This window comes from Caretta caretta, chromosome 9 (assembly GCF_965140235.1).
Source record: "Caretta caretta isolate rCarCar2 chromosome 9, rCarCar1.hap1, whole genome shotgun sequence".
Taxonomy (NCBI): domain Eukaryota; kingdom Metazoa; phylum Chordata; order Testudines; family Cheloniidae; genus Caretta; species Caretta caretta.
The window spans coordinates 64302475-64321839 of record NC_134214.1 but is presented as its reverse complement, the minus strand read 5'-3'; the positions used below and the strand labels follow the sequence as shown (position 1 = coordinate 64321839).

At 42.7% G+C, this 19365-nt stretch overlaps 1 protein-coding gene across 1 annotated transcript; it reads left to right on the top strand.

Moving 5' to 3' along the window:
- The first annotated feature begins 34 nt into the window (after positions 1-34).
- NUP62CL (nucleoporin 62 C-terminal like) lies at positions 35-18230 on the top strand. Its single transcript, XM_048865474.1, has 13 exons — positions 35-150; positions 1167-1458; positions 1964-2352; positions 4259-4369; positions 5240-5365; positions 8538-8633; positions 10052-10163; positions 10506-10650; positions 11119-11168; positions 11328-11462; positions 12164-12275; positions 13292-13358; positions 17367-18230. The coding sequence occupies exons 2-13, from the start codon at positions 1181-1183 to the stop codon at positions 17456-17458; spliced, it is 1713 nt and encodes a 570-aa protein (XP_048721431.1). The 5' UTR covers positions 35-150; positions 1167-1180; the 3' UTR covers positions 17459-18230.
- Positions 18231-19365: the final 1135 nt, after the last annotated feature.

Here is a 19365-nt window from a genome sequence, read left to right as displayed (position 1 = left end):
AGAGGGATTGGCGGAAGCTGGGCCCATCATCCTCGCGGTCCGTACGCGTCACACGCACGCATGTTGCCCGTCGTCACTCGCCGTCAGGGCCGGCGCGCGCGATCTGTAAGGCAAAGAGCGGTGGCGCGGGGCTGGGCCTTGAGTGACCAGGTGAGACGGCGCCTGTTCCCCTTGGGCCCTGCGCGGCCCCGGCCGCCGCGCCGCTCTGCCCTGAGGGGTGGGGGCAGCGATGGCGGCCCGCGCAGGTGCACGGGCTCGGCGGTCCTTGAGGGGCGCCTCGGGCCTTGCCCCGCTGCCTGGGCTGGGGCGGGGCGGTGACCTGACGTGCCTCTCGGACCCCGGGTCCTGCCGCCCCCCCAGCGGCACGCGGGTGAAACCTGCCCCGCCCCGCGCATGGCGTCCCGATCCCCCCCACTCAGGGATATTTAACTGGGCGGGCGTCTATGGCCTGTGCGATGCAACAGCTGAAACTAGATGAGCCCAGGGGGGTGCTGGCCTTGGGATCTAGAACATTTTCCTCTGCCCGGTCCCCGGGTGCTAAGGGCCCAGCACGGGGCTTCTCGGGGTGAAGGGGTGTTTATTGTGTGTGGGGGGTGGGTGCTCTCCGTGGTGCCTGCTGAAGTTTAAGATCCACCCCGAGGCAGGCGCTACCTGCCGTGATCTTTCCCCTAGTCAGCTGCTGTTGGCATCTCGTGGCACAGCCTTGTAGCTCAGTTAGGGATATCTGTACCCTGCTGTAGCGCATTTCCCAAGGAGTGCTGCCATGTGCCTTCAGTGTGCCCCAGGTTATGATGGCAGCCTCTGTCTTTCTTTGTAGATTCATAGAAGTTAAGGCTAATTTCATTAGTGCTCATCCTTGTAGCACTCGTGACTGGCAAATTCTTATAGTTAACATGTGTTATGTCGCCTTTGGTGACTGTGGTGAATTAATGTTTCGCTGGTAGAAATGTTCATGGGGAAAATGAAAGCATTGAAATATTCTTTACTCTGCAAGGTAGAGCTCAGTAGCACTTTGCAAGTGAATCACACTAACTGTATTTCATTACCTACTCACAGTGCATGGATGCACAGAAAAGCCGAATTCCTTAGTCAGTCAGAAATTAGGGTGGCACAAAGTGCGATGGGCAGTTGGGTGGTTTTAATTTATTCTTTCCTTTTCTTCTCAGAGTCAGAAATCATAATGAGTCAGTTTAACTTTGGATCTGGTTCTGCTGGGGGAGGGTTCAACTTTGGCACTCCAAAGACAGCAGCCACCACAGCACCAACAGGATATTCGTTCACACCTGGCAGTGGAGCAGGATTCAGTTTTGGGACACCAACTCAGACCCCAGCAAGCACCCAGTCTACAGGTCTGTTCTCCCTGGCCACCCCTGCTACATCTGCACAGGCTTCTGGATTCACTTTCGGATCACCGGCCACATCAACTGCAGCCCCAGCAGGAAACGTATTTTCGTTAGGGTAAGAACTAACTAGAGGAAGCATCTGTTCGTGTTGTTCTCATGAGTTGCCATAATTGAGTTGTCTTTTTCTGTAAATTTTTAAAAAATACATTGTGTGTGGGAGTGGAGAGAATCTAAGTGGAAAGCTAGTTGATTGATTAAGTCTTGTGGGGGATTCAGAAGAAGGAAGATGGGGAAGATGTTTGACATATAGAAGGAGAGTGGTTGTCCCAGGCATACCAAGTGGTGTGGAAAAGGTAGACTTTACTGAGAGGAGGTAATTAAGGAAGCCTCAAGGTAAGTGGAGTGAAGATGTGACGGGTTGTAGTATAGCGTGTTAGAACTGAGCTATCTCTTTGAGATTAAATCCGATGTTCTACAAAGGAATCTGGTAAAGGGCTGACCTTCCTGAAACTCTGCTTATCTAAAACGTTAAAGATAATCTATAAAAACCTGCCCTTCAGCAGCTTGCTGGACTATATTATAAACAGGGCAGTTCACCTTGCTATTCTTTTTCTGTCTAGGGGAAATGTACCAAAGTTAAACTTGGGCAGCAGTGGCACCACTCAGACTACAGGAATTGCTGGGGGTTTTGGACTTGCTAACAGTACCACCCTTACCAGCTCTATACCAAGCAGTGTGCCTTCAAGTCAGGTAGCAGCTCCTTCTGGCTTTGTTTTTGGCCCTGCTACCACCACCACTGCTCAGGCTGGGACAACTGGAGGGTTCAACTTCGCCAGCAGTGGAACAGCTCAGACTGGAACCCCGAACTTTAATATCAGCTCTGTGGGAAATACAACTCAGCAAGTAGCACCTACAGGGTTAACCTTTGGAGGAGCCCCAGCTGCTGCCACCATTGCAGCAACTACTGCACAACCAGCCACTGCCTTCAGTCTTGGGGGACAGTCCACAAGTGAGTATCAATCTTGAATTGGAAGCCCAAGTGTTAACAGTACCATATTCGTATTAAAGCTCCTTCAGTCAGCTGACTTCTGAAACTATGTAAATGAAATGGTATTTACCTATTAAAAGTTCTAATAATGCATTGATGATTTGTTTGATAAATAGACACTGAAGTCTGCTGTTTCTGTCTGGTGTGAAATAGAATTGGTGCTGTAGGTCAGCATTTTCCAATATATGCTTGCCCGTAGTCACCAGTTACCTGTAACATTTTTTCATGTAGTCTTTAAGATGGCATCTTTATGGATGGTCTCAATAATGTCACGGAAATACAGAGTATACTTTGCACCCTAAATGTTGATAGTCAGCTTTTCTTTCTTGATCCCCGACAGATAATATGAAATTTAGAAAATATAAACAGTAGAACCTTAGCAGGAGTGAAATGAAGTGAGCTGTAGCTCATGAAAGCCTATGGTTAAATAAATTTGTTCGTCTCTAAGTTGCCACAAGTACTCCTTTTCTTTTTGCGAATACAGACTAACACGGCTGCTACTCTGAAATTTAGCAGGAGTGTTTTTGTTTGCTGCTGCAGATGCTATAATTGGAAGTGACAGAGTGTGAGCATGCACTGAGTCAACAAATCAGTTTGTGGCCTAATTAGATAGTTGCCTGTTAACCAAGCTGGACTCTTTTGTAGGCCATTTCGCAGAGGAAATTTATCTTTCATAGCACTCCAATCTAAGGCCATAATGCTGTGATGAGTGGTCTGCAGTCTTATCTCATTAAATCTTGGGCTACTGACTTACTCATGTCTTGTGTCTGAGTATCTAGACGCACTCAGATGATGGGATGAAATAAGAGTTTAGAAAGAAACAACTGCAGAGATGACAGTGGGATCATCTGATCTTTATTTTGCACGGCTTGGAGTGTCTTTGCAATCATAGTTCCAAAAACCTTTGTGGAAAGGGTTTGGTACCATAGTATTGTGACTGTTACAGATGAATATCTCTTATTAGAACTGTGTTTTCCGTATGTGCTGGTTTTCAACCTCAAAGGACTGAAAAAATTCTGCCACATCCTGAGTGTCGGCAGCAAGTTGAAAAGTGGTTGCATTTGTAAAATCAGTTCTCTTTAGAAAGAAGATCTATATGTGGGCATTTATAGTCAGTTGCTCAGTGGACTGTGTGCCGGGATTTGAAGCCACCACTGTACTTCCCAGGCCATTAAGGGTACGTCTTCACTACCCAGCGGCTTGGCGGGTAGCGATCAATCTATCGGGGATCGATTTATCGTGTCTCGTCTAGATGCGATAAATCGATCCCCGAATCGATGCCTGTTCTCCACCTCGGCAGGAGGAATAATCAGAGTCAATGGGGGAGCCGCCGCGGTCGACCTGCCGCCGTGAGGACGGCCAGGTAACTCAAACTAAGATACTTTGACTTCAGCTACGCGAATAGCGTAGCGGAAGTTGCGTATCTTAGTTCGACCTCCACCCCCCCACAGTGTAGCCTAGGCCCAAGAATAGTTCCAGTACCTCAGACAGGGACAAAGTAGAAGTAGCAAAAAGTCAAATTTGACACATCAGCACGAAGTTACAGTGATGGTCTTTTAGCTATTAAAAAGTGGGGTAAAGTCTATAGCCTGGGTGGGTGATGGTCAGCTGCAGTTAGTCTGCATTAGAGCAAATCCTAAAAGTTGTTATGGACAGAATGTATTAGATCTAGTGAATCCCTTTGACAGTTCTGGACCTAGGTCTGTCAGAGAGAGATCAATATTAACCTGATAATAGATACTCTTAGCTCTACTTATAGGATATTGTGGTGTTTTTTTCAGTCTCTCTCCGCAGTTGCGGGTATTTTAGAGTCTCTGCTTGAGAACTGTTTGCTCTTGTTTCATTCTTTTTGTATTTCTTAATCCAGGTTTAAATTTTGGAGTACTGGCCTCAACAGCAGCCACCTCTGCACCCACAGGAACATTGACAGCTACTACCATCCAGGGACCTAGTTTATCATTTGGAGCCAAACTTGGAGGTAGGTGGTGACTGGGGCATAGTGACTGAAAGATGAGTCAGGGTGAAGGGGATCTGACTACCCTTCTTGAAATAGTTCTGTTTATTGGGGTGTGGAGAACAGATCAAAATAGGAGTGGAGTGGACACATTATACTTTGTCTTACAGTGAATTTGCTCCTTGGTAAGCACCCTTCTGTAAGTTCTCTAAGCACCTTATTTTACTGTACAGCTCAATTTTACTTTGTACAGAGTTTTGCGCGTGAAAACTCTTTCACAATTCTTTATGGGGTAAAATTAAACAGAAAGAGAAGTTTAAAGGTGATGGGGAGAGGGGGAAGAGATACTTTAAAATTAAACTTGAAAAGATATGTAGTACTGATGAGGCATAATACAGGAAAACTGTTTTAGAAAACAGAAGCTGCAGAGGAGAAGACTCTTGCATCAATAGAAAGAAGATTAGTGTAGATCAAGGATTCTCAAACTTCATTTTACTATGACCCCTTTCTGACCACAAAAATTACTACATGAACCTAGGCAGGGTGGGGGGGACTGAAGCCTGCGCCCCGGGCGGGGCGGGGGCCAAAGCCCAAGGGTTTCAGTCCTAGGCCAGGGGGCCTGTAACCTGAGCCCTGCCACCCAGGGCTGAAGCCCTCAGGCTTCAGCTCCAGGTGGTAGGGCTTGGGCTTCAGCCCTGGGCCCCAGCAAGTCTAACTCCAGCCCTGGCAATGCCATTAAAACGGCATCACAACCCACTTTGGGGTCATGACCCGCTGGTGTAGATGAATGGAGAAAAGGTGTGTCAAAAGGTCCCATTCTCTGTTCATTCTGAGTATGTGTTGAAGCTTCAGAGAAGGATATGTTTATATGGGTTTTGGCTTTTTTTGTTCTAGGCTTGACAGCAACATCCACAGCTCCTACCACCACAGCTTCCCTTCTTGGTTCATCTGGGCCTACTTTGTTTGCATCCATAGCAAGTTCTTCAGCGCCAAACTCCTCTGCCTCCACAGGCCTCTCACGTAAGTCACAGAACATGTATCAGACAGTTTTCCACAGTCTGTCCTCGTATTGGCAAGTAGATGGTTAAGGAGTAGGTTGGCAGGCTCTGTTTGTGGTGATGGTGCTTTTTCACTAAAACGGAGGAATTGTGATAAGGCACAACTACAGTTATTTTGGTCTTTGATAGTGTCAGCTTGTCTTTGTTTGCTTCAGGGCAAAAATCTTGTCAGTGATGTATCCTGTTCATTGCATAGAAGCTTTTGTCCAGAACATAATGCATGTGAGAAGAGTGGCAATTTTAACTAACTCTGATTTTTTTTGTCTACTGTCCTGATATTGTCATCACAGCTGAACATGCCAGTGACTATGATTACGCATGTTAAACTCAGGCCTGATCTATGCTACAGAGTTAGGTTGACATGCGGCCACTTACATTGACCTAACTCTGTGAGTGTCTACGTTACAATGTTGCTCCTGCTGATCTAAGTCGCTCACTAGGCTGACTTAATAACTCCACCTCCCCGAGAACTGTAGCGCTTAGGTTGATATAGTTAGGTTGAAGCAGTGTCAGTATAAACACTGAATTGACTGTTCTGGCTGTCAATTCCTGGTGGCTGACAGCCCAGAGCTGCCAGTGCCCCACACTGTAAGTTTAAATTGGTGGAAGCGCGCCTGGTGAGGACGTGCACTGCTGACAGCAGGAGGGGAGTGTGGACCTGAAAAATGTAATTTAATTACTACAGTGACTGTACAGCAATGTAACTTAAGTCAACTTAATTTTGTAATGTAGTTTTCCCTCCCTGTGTTGCTATCTTTGAGATAGTGTTTATGATGGTCAGGTCTTCACATTCTATTTTCAAGTGAGGTGCTGGTTTGGGGAAGGGTGTATGTGAATATTCGGTGGTTTTAATATGCTGCATATCTCAGTAATTCCTTTGTGGTAGGAGATGTGCCAGCTACTGTCAGTTACTTCATACCAGGAAATACTAACCCTCTTCTGCCCACTTTAGGGTAGTTAATCTCACCCTGTGTCCAACTGCTCTCTCACTTTGCAAGCCTATAAATGTGTTAACAGTCATAGTCAACAACGGGGAAACAAACGTGACTAAAGAATTTTACCACAAGGGTTGATTTCTGCTGTTAATATAGCTATTTGTGTAGAAAAACGCCACTTTGTACCTAGCCAGAGAGAGGTTTTAAAAGTCCTTTGGAGAAGTGAAAATGTGGATTTATTGCACTACAGTCTTTTTGGTGACTGGAGAATATCTTTTTTGATTGCTCACCTGTAACTTTTAGTAGCTTATGTATTTGCTGTATGAATAATTTACCAGATTTTCTCTGAGTACTTGATTAAAACATAGAGTCACAGAAATGTAGGACTGGAAGGGACCTCAATAGGTCATCTAGTCTAGTCCCCTGCACTGTGGCAGGACTAAGTATTAGACCGTCCCGAACAGGTGTTTGTCTAACCTGTTCTTAAAAACCTCTAATAACAGAGATTCCACAGCTTCCCTAGGTAATTTTGTTTCAGTGCTTAACTACCTTTAAAATTAGGAAGTTTTCCATAATATCTAACCCAAATCTCCCTTGCTGCAATTTAAGCCCAGTACTTCTTGTCCTGTCCTCAGTGATTAAGGAGCAAAATTTATCACCCTCCTCTTTATAACAGTCTTTTATACACTTGAATACTGTTATCCTGTCCCCTCTGCTCTTTTCAAGACTAAACAAACCCATTTTTTTTTTCAATCTTTCCCCCTAGTTCATATTTTCAAGACCTTTAGTCAGTTTTGTTGCTCTCCTCTTCACTTTCTCCAATTTATCCACACCTTTCCTGAAGTGTGATGCCGAGAACTGGACACAGTACTCCAGCTGAGACCTTACTAGTGTTGAGTAGAGTAGAGGAATTACTGCTGGTGTCTTGCTTACAACGCTCCTGATAATACATCCCAGAATGATGTTTGGTTTTTTTGTAACAGTATTACATGTAGTTCTAAGATACAGAAGCTTCAGGATAAGGTTGTTCTTGGTCTAATCAGCTGTGACTCAAGCTCTCCAGAATGCTCACTTTCTTTGCCCCTACCCTTGCAAAGAGGCTTGAGGAGGGCTTTTGGCTTGATAACGACAATCAGGTGTCCTCTCCTTTTTTAGATAAAGGCCTGGGTTTTGGCTGCACTGTTTGTGGAGGTTTTTTCCCCTCCCTTTTTCTTTTTTTTCCATAGATGACACTTTCTTTACTCTGTGGACCAGAGTAATTTTGTTGTTTTTTATATTATTCAGCTGTTTCAGGTGTTAGGACATGAAAGCAGAAGGTTGGGTCCATCAGTAAATACATATGCTATGTAACTTCAGGATCACCTTCATTTTCTGTCTATGAGAGAAACCATGTAGTTTACCAGAGAGAGCATGCAAAACTGGGCCACCTGAAGTAAGAAATAGCCGCTCACTTGCATTAGAAGAAACCAGGCAGTATTTTGAGATCTTTAGGCTGTGTTCATAGGAACATAGCCTAGCCAGATCACTCCAACCAAATTACATTACATGTTGTAAAAACTCAGTGAGTATGGAGTCAATCATGCACCTCGTGGGGACCAAACTTGTCCCTGGTGTAACTCCATTGAAGTTAGTGGAGTTCTACCAGAATTGAATTTGGCTTACTGCCTTCATTCTGCTTACGATTTGGCAGCCCTTTTCCAAAGTGTCTCTCTGTGGGGCTTAGTAAATTTGACAAGAGAGTCTTCTGAGTTTCGCCATATCCAGGTTGCTGTATTTGATACAGTGGATTGTTTCCATAATGAGTTACTCTCAATCCTTACTCTCATTTAGCCTCTGAGAACTTATCCTTCCGAATTGTGTTCCCAACCTGTCTTGAGTCTGGTGTTTGGGTCCTATTGCCTGTTCTAGCAGTTTGTATTTGTTGAATGTTGCATGTTTCAAATTATCCAAATATAATAGTTAGTAGCTTTGCAGCTGAATTGAGAAGAACTCTTAAAACAGCTGTGAGGCCTTCTGCATGTATTCATGGTTTCAATCTTGCCATTCTTCACCTAGATGCCTGGATGTTCCCTCAGCCTACATAGTTATTGGTTCATTGCTTGTACAGATAAAATAGGGACCAGGGCACAGTAACTTTCTAAAGGGGATCCTTGTGCAGTGGGATGCAGAGGAAGCTGTTTCATTCTCTTCTGTTTACAGTTGGTGGCACCTCAACTGCAGCAACCAGTCTGGGTACTCTTGGATTTGGATTAAAGGTCCCTGGAACAACAACTGCTGCAACCATCACTACCACCAGTAAGGACTAGATTCTGAAAAGAATGAGAATGGTCATGCTGATAACACTATTGTATAGTCCCATGGTTCTCATTCTCTTTCTGCCCAGGATCTGAAAACCATCCACTGTTTTGTGTTATGATACATCTGGTCCCACAATTCTTTGTGGTCATTGTGGACTTGTGTTCACAGCAAGAAACCACAGGTGGTCTTGGCTGGGGACTGTTGGAATTTGGCAGTTTGGTTTACAGGGTTGGTGAGGGGCTGCTGTTACTGGGGTAGCATCTCCCTCTCCAGCCACCAGCCTTCCTACACAGCAGGCATAGCATTGCTTCAAGAGGCTGTGGATCTAGCTGAACATTGTGTAGGGATAGAGGGGAGGGAGAAATAGGAAGGATTAGGGAGCTGCAGTAGGATTAGTTGGGGTGATAGAATAGAAAGGGAGCATCTAGCTTCTTCCGTGCCCTGGATCCTAGAGAATGCAGAATTTTGAAGCCTTTTCCCCACTTCCATCAACCAGTGGGTTGTTCGCACTTCTGAGTTGCACCCGACTGGTTGAGAAGTCCTTGTCTAGACTTAATAATAACACAGTACCAAGATCCAGGACCCAGCATCCTGTTCCTGACTCTGACAGTCAGTTGCTCTGTGATCCTTGCCTGTCTATGTCTTAGCTTTCCTTTTTGTAAAATAGTAGTATTGCCCAACAAGCATTGAGGCTTGTTTCCTTAAGGTTCATAAAGAGCTTTGACGTCCTGGAACAGAAGGTGCAGTGTAACTGTCAAGTTTTATTAACAGATGTTCATCAGCATCATAAAAACATTTTTTTTGTTCACCAGCTCTGCTTATAAGAAGTCCAGTTCCAAAAGAAGAGTGGTGATGCAGCTCACAAATTGCATGCGTTGGCAGAGCTATGTGTAGATCCAGTATCCTAGTAGTTGGGGTCCTGCAGAACTGGGTTGAGAGAAATGTGTGCAAAGTTTGCATTGTATCTTTCTCAATATTACCTGGTTAAATACATGCTTTCAGTCCCTCATTTTAATAGAGCCACTTGGGTTGGAAGGGAACTTGGGGATCTTCAGTCCATCCCTGTCCATTGTAGCAATATTGATTTATTTATAATCAATCTTCTCTCTATATCTATATAATTTGAAAACTAAGAGAAATAAGACACCAGTTGCTGCTTATACAGGATAGAGCTTTCTAAAGATCTCCTAACACCTTACAAAGCGTTATCTACATCTTACAAATGGAGAAACTCAAGTGAAGTGGCTAATCTAGATCACACAGTCAAGGTCATTTGCGAATAGAACTCATGTCTCCTAATTCCCAATCTTGCGTCCAATCTGCTAAATCACAGCTGACCTCTCCTCCGACCTCTCCTCCTCTGTATTCATTCCTCTCCTTTTATGTGTGGTGTGACACTAAATCTTCCCTTGCAGGCACTTCTTCTGCCCCTAGCACAGGCTTTGCCTTGAATCTTAAACCACTGACCACCACTGGTACCATTGGTGCTGTGACTTCTACTGCTACTATAGCCGCCACAACAACCAGGTGAGTCCTTTCAGCCAGTTGAGTTACTGCCAAGTGTCCTAGTTCAGTGTCTGAGTACTGAGAGTGAGTACTCAAATTCATGATGTAGTCAGTTTATTGGATTTTGGGTGGAGGAATCAGAATAGGCTACTCCAGACAAAGAGTCTGTGGTGGGATTGGAATGCAGCAGTACAGTGAATATCCTAGATATACTATATCCTGGCAGGGATGTTCTGTTGGGGTCTATTTATAATTCAGTGGTATTGTGGTTTACGCTAACTGTGCTGTCAGCTTTATATCTTGTCATTTTTGAGCTTGTATTCATTCTAATGCTTAATGCTTTCTCAACTTCCCGAACCCCAGTGCTCCCCCAGTGATGACTTATGCTCAGCTGGAGAGTCTGATTAATAAGTGGAGCCTAGAACTGGAGGACCAGGAGAAACATTTTCTTCATCAGGCTACCCAGGTCAATGCCTGGGATCGGACACTGATTGAGAATGGAGAGAAGGTGAGATGGCATGCCTTATCAACCTGCTTTTCACATAGGGCCAGATTTTTAAAGGTATTTGGGTGCCGAAAGATGCAAATAGCCACCCAGTGGGATTTTCAAAAGCACCTAGACACCAAACTCCCATTGGTGGGTTTTTGGGGGGAGGAGGAAATCCCTCTAGGCACCTATCTGCTGCTTATACAGCTTTACAAATCTGGCCCAGCATGATTAAGAGTTGCACAGATAAGATGAGAAATCTTAGACCAGCCTGTTTCTAGGAGTTGGCTTTTGTGGCCATAACTCCAGTGCTAAATCTAAAATGTTCTTTATAAATATTTATACCACTATTTCCTCTTTCTAGTACACAATTTTCATGGTGTTTTTCTCAATCCTACCCCTTTCCATCTACCCCTACATCCTGACAAATGATTTCTGAATTCTGTTACTACAGTCTGTTAAATGCTGTGTGTTCCTGTCTGGTTTTAGATTACTTCATTACACAGAGAAGTGGAGAAAGTGAAGCTGGATCAGAAGAGGTAAGAGAGACTGAGTGCTTTAGTGAGTTGTTTTATTTTCCTGGGATAGTGTTCTTTCCATCTCCTTGCAGCCTTCTGATGATGAAGAGTTTATACACCATATATAACTCTCCCCTAAGTTGCTTTCAGTAGCACACTTGTTCATTTGCCTTTTTGCAGGTTGGATCAGGAACTTGATTTCATCCTGTCACAACAGAAGGAGCTGGAAGATTTGCTGATTCCTCTGGAGGAGTCTGTAAAGGAACAGAGTGGGACTATCTACTTGCAGCACGCAGATGAGGAGCGGGAGCGAACGTACGGAAGTGACCCTGGTTAAGCACATGATAGGGCAGAACTAATGTAGTAACATTTGCAAACAGGGAGAATTAAACTTGGACTACAGGGCATTCTACGGGGTTGCTATAGGATGAGGAAACTAGTAACAGCTTTTTGTGGAACATAGTCTTCCCAGTGGCTTACATTTCCCATATTGGAAGTGGGGATAGAGGAATGGGGAAGTAGAGCTGTCAATATATTTTATTCGGTAGCATCAACGGAGTTCTTTTGAGGGATGTGGACTTAACTAGCTATTTGAGGGCAGTCTATTAATGATCTCTCTAATACTACTGAAAGTGAAGTCCCATGGATGCTGATTAGAGCCAGGGAAGCACAGTGTGTGATTATTCAAGTCATGCAAGCATTTTAGGGCAAGGACTGGTGAATTCTAGTAAGGCGACCAGAGAGGGCGTCTGACTTGCCCAAGAGATGTCTTGCAGGATCTGGACCAGTTGGTTTGTTTTATTCCTCTGGCAGGGTGTGAGGAGAATATCCTCTTGAATCTTAAATGTCAAAGAGCACTGAAGACATCTCTGCTCCCAGTGTCCTCACAGGTCTCTCTCCTATGAAAGAATGTTGGTGTTGCCTAGTTCGTGTGGCAAAACATTCCTCCCAGTGTACCTGGTATATCTGTTTGATTTGAAACACTCTGATCACATCTTCTCTTATGTTCTTTGCAGCTATAAATTGGCTGAAAACATAGATGCCCAGTTGAAGCGTATGGCACAGGATCTCAAAGACATCATCGAGCACCTAAACACATCTGGGGGCCCTGCCGATACCAGTGACCCAGTGAGTATGAGCCCAGTACTCTTGTGAACATGGTAAAAATCTCTTATAGGTTATTTTAACTTGTGTAGCTCTCAATACTCTTCGTCGTTTGTATTTTCAGGATTTGAAGAGGATTTTACAGCTTTTACTCCCTGTTTTTTTTTCTGTTGGCCAAACTCCTGTTCCAGCACAAGCCAATGTGGCTTCCTTATGCTTCCTCTAGGGTCACATGAACATTATAAATGCTGCCAGCAGAGAGATTGCAAAACCTCCCCACACAATCACTCACCTGTTGTATTTATCTTTTATATAAATATATTTTTGAAGTCTGGAAGATATTTTCCACCATATTGTAGACTTTTGCAGACCTATCAGATTTTGGGTGTGAACTTTGGATAGTCCTGTGTGCACCACTCAGCTGCCCTAGGGACAACAGGCCATCTCTTGCTTGGGTTTAGGACCAAATACTATTTGTTTTACACAGATAGTGTGGCTGCAATCCTGCTTACTATTGTGCTGCTTGCATATTCCTTGTGATGGATCAAAGTTCTCCTCCGTCCCATGTATATCTGACATTATTTCCATCTGTTGTACTTTTCATCTTCTAATTCAGACTGCATTCTCATCTTTCTCCTACATATCAATTTGATTTTAATCTCCATCATAGTTTTTGCCTGTAGGCTTGTCAGTGGAGAACTTCCCAGCCTCTTCTACACCACCCTGAGAGTAAACCTTTTACGGGTATGATGTATCTGACCTCTATTAGCTTAAGAAAGCCCAGGCCACAAGGATATTTTCCAAACTAGAGGTCCCTCATACAGCTGTACTATGTGCTACTTCTGTACCAGCTTCACCTGGGTGAAGTGACTGATAGACTTGCTAAATGTATGGAGTATTTAGTTAGCCCTGACTGCTACAGCAAGCCCCGAGGACCAGGATAGACTGGTGTCTAACTGGTATTTCTCTTACTGTTGTTCATTTCCACGTGTTACAACACAATAACTCACACCTAAAATCTTGCATCTATTTCTCTCCAGCTCCAGCAGATCTGTAAAATTTTGAATGCACACATGGATTCACTGCAGTGGATTGACCAGAACTCTGGTAAGAACCTTAATGAAGCCTTTTTTTAAGTAAAGAAAACAGACTGGCCAAAATGTCAGGTCTGAACTGCACTTAGGAAGGAAGATTGGATATCTTGAAGGAGAAGGGGAAGTGTAATCTCTTACTGGTCTCTCTGTTCAGTGCTTAGTGGAGGGACTGAATTTTGAGAGATCAGCTAGATAGTGATTGGTGCTGGTAGTGAACTGTGCAAAACAATCACTTGTTATGAAGTTAAAATACTAAGTCCAGTTCTGGTGTGTGTGTGTTTCTTGACCATAGATCACTAAAGAAAGATACATGAGGCGTCTTCCCCAAGTACCTAGTCTATCGTCATTTGGATTCCCCTGTCTCTTCATGCTCCATTAAAGGCCTATAGATTCAGTAGTTCCTGGATGAAGTTCTTGGACATTTGCTAAATAAATAAATAAAATCAGTGTTCTAAAACTATCAATAGAAAATGGCTTCCCTATTGATAGTCCTGAGCATGGGCTTTTATGATGTTATCAGTCTTTTCTTTATGGAAAATGTCTTATGAGGGTCACAAATGCCAATTTTTAAAATGCTCTGGTCACCCCCATTGGCCTTCCTACCTCAGTACCTATCCTGTGGCCCCTCTCTCTCCTGACTTTCAGCACAGGAAGATTGCTCCTTACACTATTGGCTGAGGTCAAACGTTCCTTCCCTGCAGGTGCAGTAACTCCATTTTCTGAGGGACACTGCAGAAGTTGCAAAGTAACTTTGAGAAGATAATACTGAGCAGATGTTATGCTTGGTATTAGAAAGGAAGATTGCTCTCCAGGGACTAGTTTTTTTCCCACTAAAATATTGGGATGCTTCCAGGGTTTAATTGCTTTTTCTAAAGTTATTACACATAGTTTTCATGACCAGGAACCATCTGTCTCCCAGGAAAGGATCCTGAGTATTCTAGCTAGTTTGCATCTCTCCTTAACTGAACCTAATTAGCCACAAGGGGACACTGTTGAGTGATGTGGTGCTGCTCTTTCCAGGACTCAGGTACACTAGCTCTGCTGCACTCTCAACTCCTGCAAAGCTGTGAATGTTCCCAAACCCATGGTTTATATTCATCCCTGTTGAAAGTAGGCACAACTTTAAATAGATTTAAATAGACTTGCATCTCCTTATACCAGAGCTGTATTTGGCTTCCAGATTCCTAAAAGGTGTTAACTTCTCAGTACCCAGTGCTTGTCATCATGATGAGACTTGACAGCTTCTGGGATGTTGCCTATAGCAGCAGATCTGTGGGTCCAGTTGCAGAAAGTATCTGGAAACGTTAGCCTTGTGTAAAGCAGTTGCCTGTTTCTTTTGAAGATGATTATTAAAGGGGTTGCAATTTGTTCCCTCAGTGTGAGAATTTTTCTTGTATTACAAATAGGACCCTACCAAATTCATGGTCAGTTTTGGTCAATTTCATGATCATAGAATTTTTAAAATAGTAAATTTCATTATTTCAGCTATTTAAATTTGAAATTTCATGGTGGTGTAATTGTAGGGGTCCTGACCCAAAAAGGAGTGGCGAGGGGGAGGAGGGTTTGCAAGGTTATAATGGTGTGGGGGTTGTGGTACTGCTACTCTTACTTCTGTGCTGCTGCAGCCGGTGGCTGCTTTCAGAGCTGGGCAGCTGGAGAGTGGTGACTGCTGGCTGGGATCCCAGCTTTGAAGGCAGAGCCACCGTCAGCAGCAGGGCAGAAGTAAGGATGGCATGGTATGGTATTGTGCTAACCTTACTTCTACACTGCTGTTGGCGGGGCGCTGCCTTCAGAGCTGGGCACCTGGCCAACAGCTGCCGCTCTCCAGCTGGCTAGCTCTGAAGGCAGTGCAGAAATAAGGGTGGCAATACCACGATTCCCCCCTAAAATAACCTTGTGATCTCCCTGCAACTCTCTTTTGGGTCAGGACTCCCAGTTTGAGACACTCTGGTCTCCCCTGTGACATCTGTATAGTATACAGTAAAAGCACACAAGACCAGATTTTACAGTCCGTGACGTGTTTTTCATGGCTGAATTTGGTAGGGTCCTAATTGTAAATTATGGCTATTCAGCCAGTTAATTAGATCACTAGATGAATTGAATGGTCCAATGTCTGTTTTTAGGGGATATGCAAGTTTCAAAGAGGAACCTGTCAACTTTAGTATGATAGGACTAGTCCCTAAAGCAGGGGTTGGAGCAGTTGATGTTACAAAATGTACTTTTTTCCCTAAATGATTCATGTGCTTCCTTTGTTCCCTTGGGGTGTTTAGCAAATATAAGAGTTCCTGTTCTTATGTACACTTCCCCATCATGTGTCCCCTTCTGCAACAGCCAGAATGGCTTGTCCCATTGGCAGGACTGGGAGAAGTGGAGCTTCTAAGATTATATTTTTCTTGATTTTAAAAATGTAAAACATAGAGATTGTTCACAAGTTTCTAAATCCCATTCCCTTAAAACACCTTTAGAGCCACTTCATAAAAGCAAAGGAGCTCTTCTAGATAATAGTTACATCTGTTATTTTGTCTGAGGGGTTTCTTAAGACTTATGTAACTTTAACATTTGCATCCAGAGAGCTGTATTAGCCTAGTAAATGTGTGGGTTTTTTAAAATATGGAACAGGCACCTACTAGATTCCAAACTTTCACATTGGTAAGATCTGTAAACACACCTTAGGCTAATCTGCTTCCCATTTCCAATGAGTCTGCTCCTTCTCGGCCCACCATAGCACCTTAAAATGACAAGAGCTTAGCTGGCGGAACACGGGTATAGTCTAGAAAATCTTAAGTCTCCCCTCTTGCCAAAATAACTCCATGGAATTTTACTTTCTTCCTGTTTCTCTTATTAAATGTTTGAGGGTTACCATAGCTGACTGGACACTGGTGAGAGCTCTGCTTTGTAATGGGACTATTAAGTTTTGAGATGCATATATTTGTAGCTGATGGTGGGGCTAAAACTCACTGTGACACAGAGTGCCCTGCATAATATGGAGCTTTGAAAGGGTATTTAAATTTGCTGAGTTATTTGTTCTTGAAAATATGGGCTATTGCATGTGTTTTAACACTTCTAATACACGTTAACTGCAAAGGGAAAGCTTGTTTGTCCAGGAGAGGGCTTTCCTGGAGTCTGACTTAAGATTGGAATGAACTCCTGCAGACTCGAAGTACTAACACAAAACATGCTGCTTTCTATTCCAAGTGCAAAATGCATTTCAACCTGCCTTCATTAACAAAAACACATAGAGTATCTTACATTCATTAAAATGTGTATATAATAAACCCATATATAATTTTCCCTTTAAGAAGAAAGAAAACATCCCAAATGCTAGTCAGGTCACTTAATGTGCTCCTGGAAGACTCTCTGATATCCCATGTTAGATGTATTACAAAAACTTAAATGGACTAGAATGTCTCTGTAATACAGACCCATAGTGCAGCTTTATGATAAAGATTGGTAAAATGATTCCGGAGGAGTCACTTACAGGCTTTCAGAAAGAGTAGGCTTTTTCAGTGCAGTGCCTACAGCATACAGAACTATTACAGTAATTTTACAGACAATAATTGACAATGAATTATAGGTCATGAAGAGGGCAGAGCGGCTTGTGTGTGTGTGTGTGATTTGCATATTTCCAAAATATGGAGCCTGTTCCAACTACTCATGTTCAGCAAGTGTTTAGTTTCTAACTTTGTAAAACTTTTGTTGAAAATGTAAATGAAATAACATAAATTAATCAGTAAGGAAGATTGATGTGATGTCTAAAATGTCCTCTTGGGCTCGTCCACTTGTTTCTGGGTGTTGCTGGAGTTTCTCCAATCAAAGCCATCCAATGAGCCTTTTGTAGTTCAGCAGTGTCTTGTGTTGGGTTTTTCTCTCCCCTTCTGTTCCCAAACCTATCTTAATCATTGATCTTTACTCTTTCTGAGACATTCCTCTCTCCTCCAGACCTGTACTGCCTAGGGCTGTCTCTTATGATGTTCATGTGATCCTCATATGTGTATTATGTTTTTCCCCCCTCTTCCCACAGCCCTGCTGCAGAGGAAAGTGGAGGAGGTGACGAAGGTTTGTGAGAGCCGCCGAAAGGAACAGGAACGCAGTTTTCGGATCACATTTGATTGAGTGATCCAAGAAATATCTACTGCTGTAATATTCACCTGATAGCCATTATGTAAAAACTTAGGAAAAATAGAGTAAAAATTGTGATATCACGTTGTTTTTTTGTTTCAATAAAATGCTTTTTCATGCCAAACCTCCTATTGTCTGCAATATCCACCTTACTGGAATTCACATTGACTCGTACCATAGAGATTGCATAGAGCTTCTTAGTTCTGCAGCCTCTGTCCTTGTTCTGTGGTTTTTGTACATATGTTTCATGTATTTTACTCGGTTCTTGTTTGCTGTCTTTAGAGTGTTTTAAACTACAGTGAAGTCACATGACTAAACTCGCCAGCTCAATTTTGCTTTAAAATTGGACTTATGATGACCTATATTAAGACCTAAACTTAGTATGTGCTATTAAAATAAATTTAAAAAATTCAAGCAGTACATGTTTGCTGCTCAAGTTTTAAAGGAAGTCAGATCATTGAACTGGTGGAATTCACTGACAAAGCACCAAGAATCAGTTTGTTGAAGTGCTCAATCAGCTTTTGAAAGCAATAGCCTCTTCTGCAGATGCAGAAAATATTTTCTTCATTTCAGTTTATTCAACTAGTTCAGTTCAATGACGAGTGCATTAAATGTTAAGATGATTGGGAGTTGAAAAACAAAACAGAAGCTTGTTTTCTCTTCCAATCTATGACAAGTATGAATGGATGGTGACTAAAAACAACTAGTTCCGTTCATTAAGTACAGATAATACTTCCTTTGTTTTAATAAATAAGTTTTAAATGCATCCAGCACATTTAAGCTTGTCTGGTTTTTATTTGGTTAAATAAAATTTTAAAATGCTGGGGTGGGGAGGGGTGAATTCCACATTCCATCCAAATAGAGCTTGACAAAAATCACAAGTGAAAAATCCACCTAAAGAAATACACTATTCATCATTTTCTAACAGTGTAAATATTAATCTTAATTTAAGATATACAGTTACTTAAATGTGTATAAATATAGTGTATCCTGCTGAGCAAAAAGTATCAAATTTAGTGTAAAGGCTGTATTTTATTGCAAATCATGTTTTAATGGTTAACCAACTAATAAGAATCAACCTTTTTTAGAAAACTAAAGTACAAATGCAAGACTGAAATCAGTCCATCTTAAATTGGGCCTGTTTCCACTTCTGAAAACTTGATCTGCATTCTGCTGTCTGCAATAAGATGCAGTCTCCCTTCCTGCTTGTACCCCACAAATCTTTTCTGAGATGTCATAACTTCAACCGATCTCTTTTTTTATTCAAAGATGATTTATCAGATTACGGAGGAAATGTTGTAGGTGTGTTGCTCCCTGATGCTAGAGAAACAAGGTGGGTGAGGTAATATCTTTTATTGGACCAGTTGATGTTGGTGAAAGAGACAAGCTTTCAAGCTATACAGAGCTCTTCAGGTCTTCATGTAGCTCAAAAGCTCACCCACTTCTCTCCAGAGGAAAATTTGGCACTTCAGAAACACTTAACCCAGATTCACAAAGGTATTTAACTTCAGTGGAAGTTAGGAACCTAAATACATTTGTGGATCTGGGCCTTATCTTCCAGCACTTGTAGTGTTCAATGAGCTCTTCTACACCATATATCGGGGTCAGCAACCTTTTGGAAGTGGTGTGCCGAGTCTTCATTTATTCACTCTTAATTTAAGGTTTCGCGTGCCAGTAATACATTTTAATGTTTTTAGAAGGTCTCTCTCTATAAGTCTATATTATATAACTAAACTAGTGTATGTAAACAAGGGTTTTTAAAATGTTTAAGAAGCTTCATTTAAAATTAAATTAAAATGCAGATCTTATCAGTTTAGTGCAGTGGTTCTTAACCTGGGGTGCATGTACCCCCTGGGGGTGCAAGATGCCCTTTCTGGGGATGCGAGACATACAAGATTCTT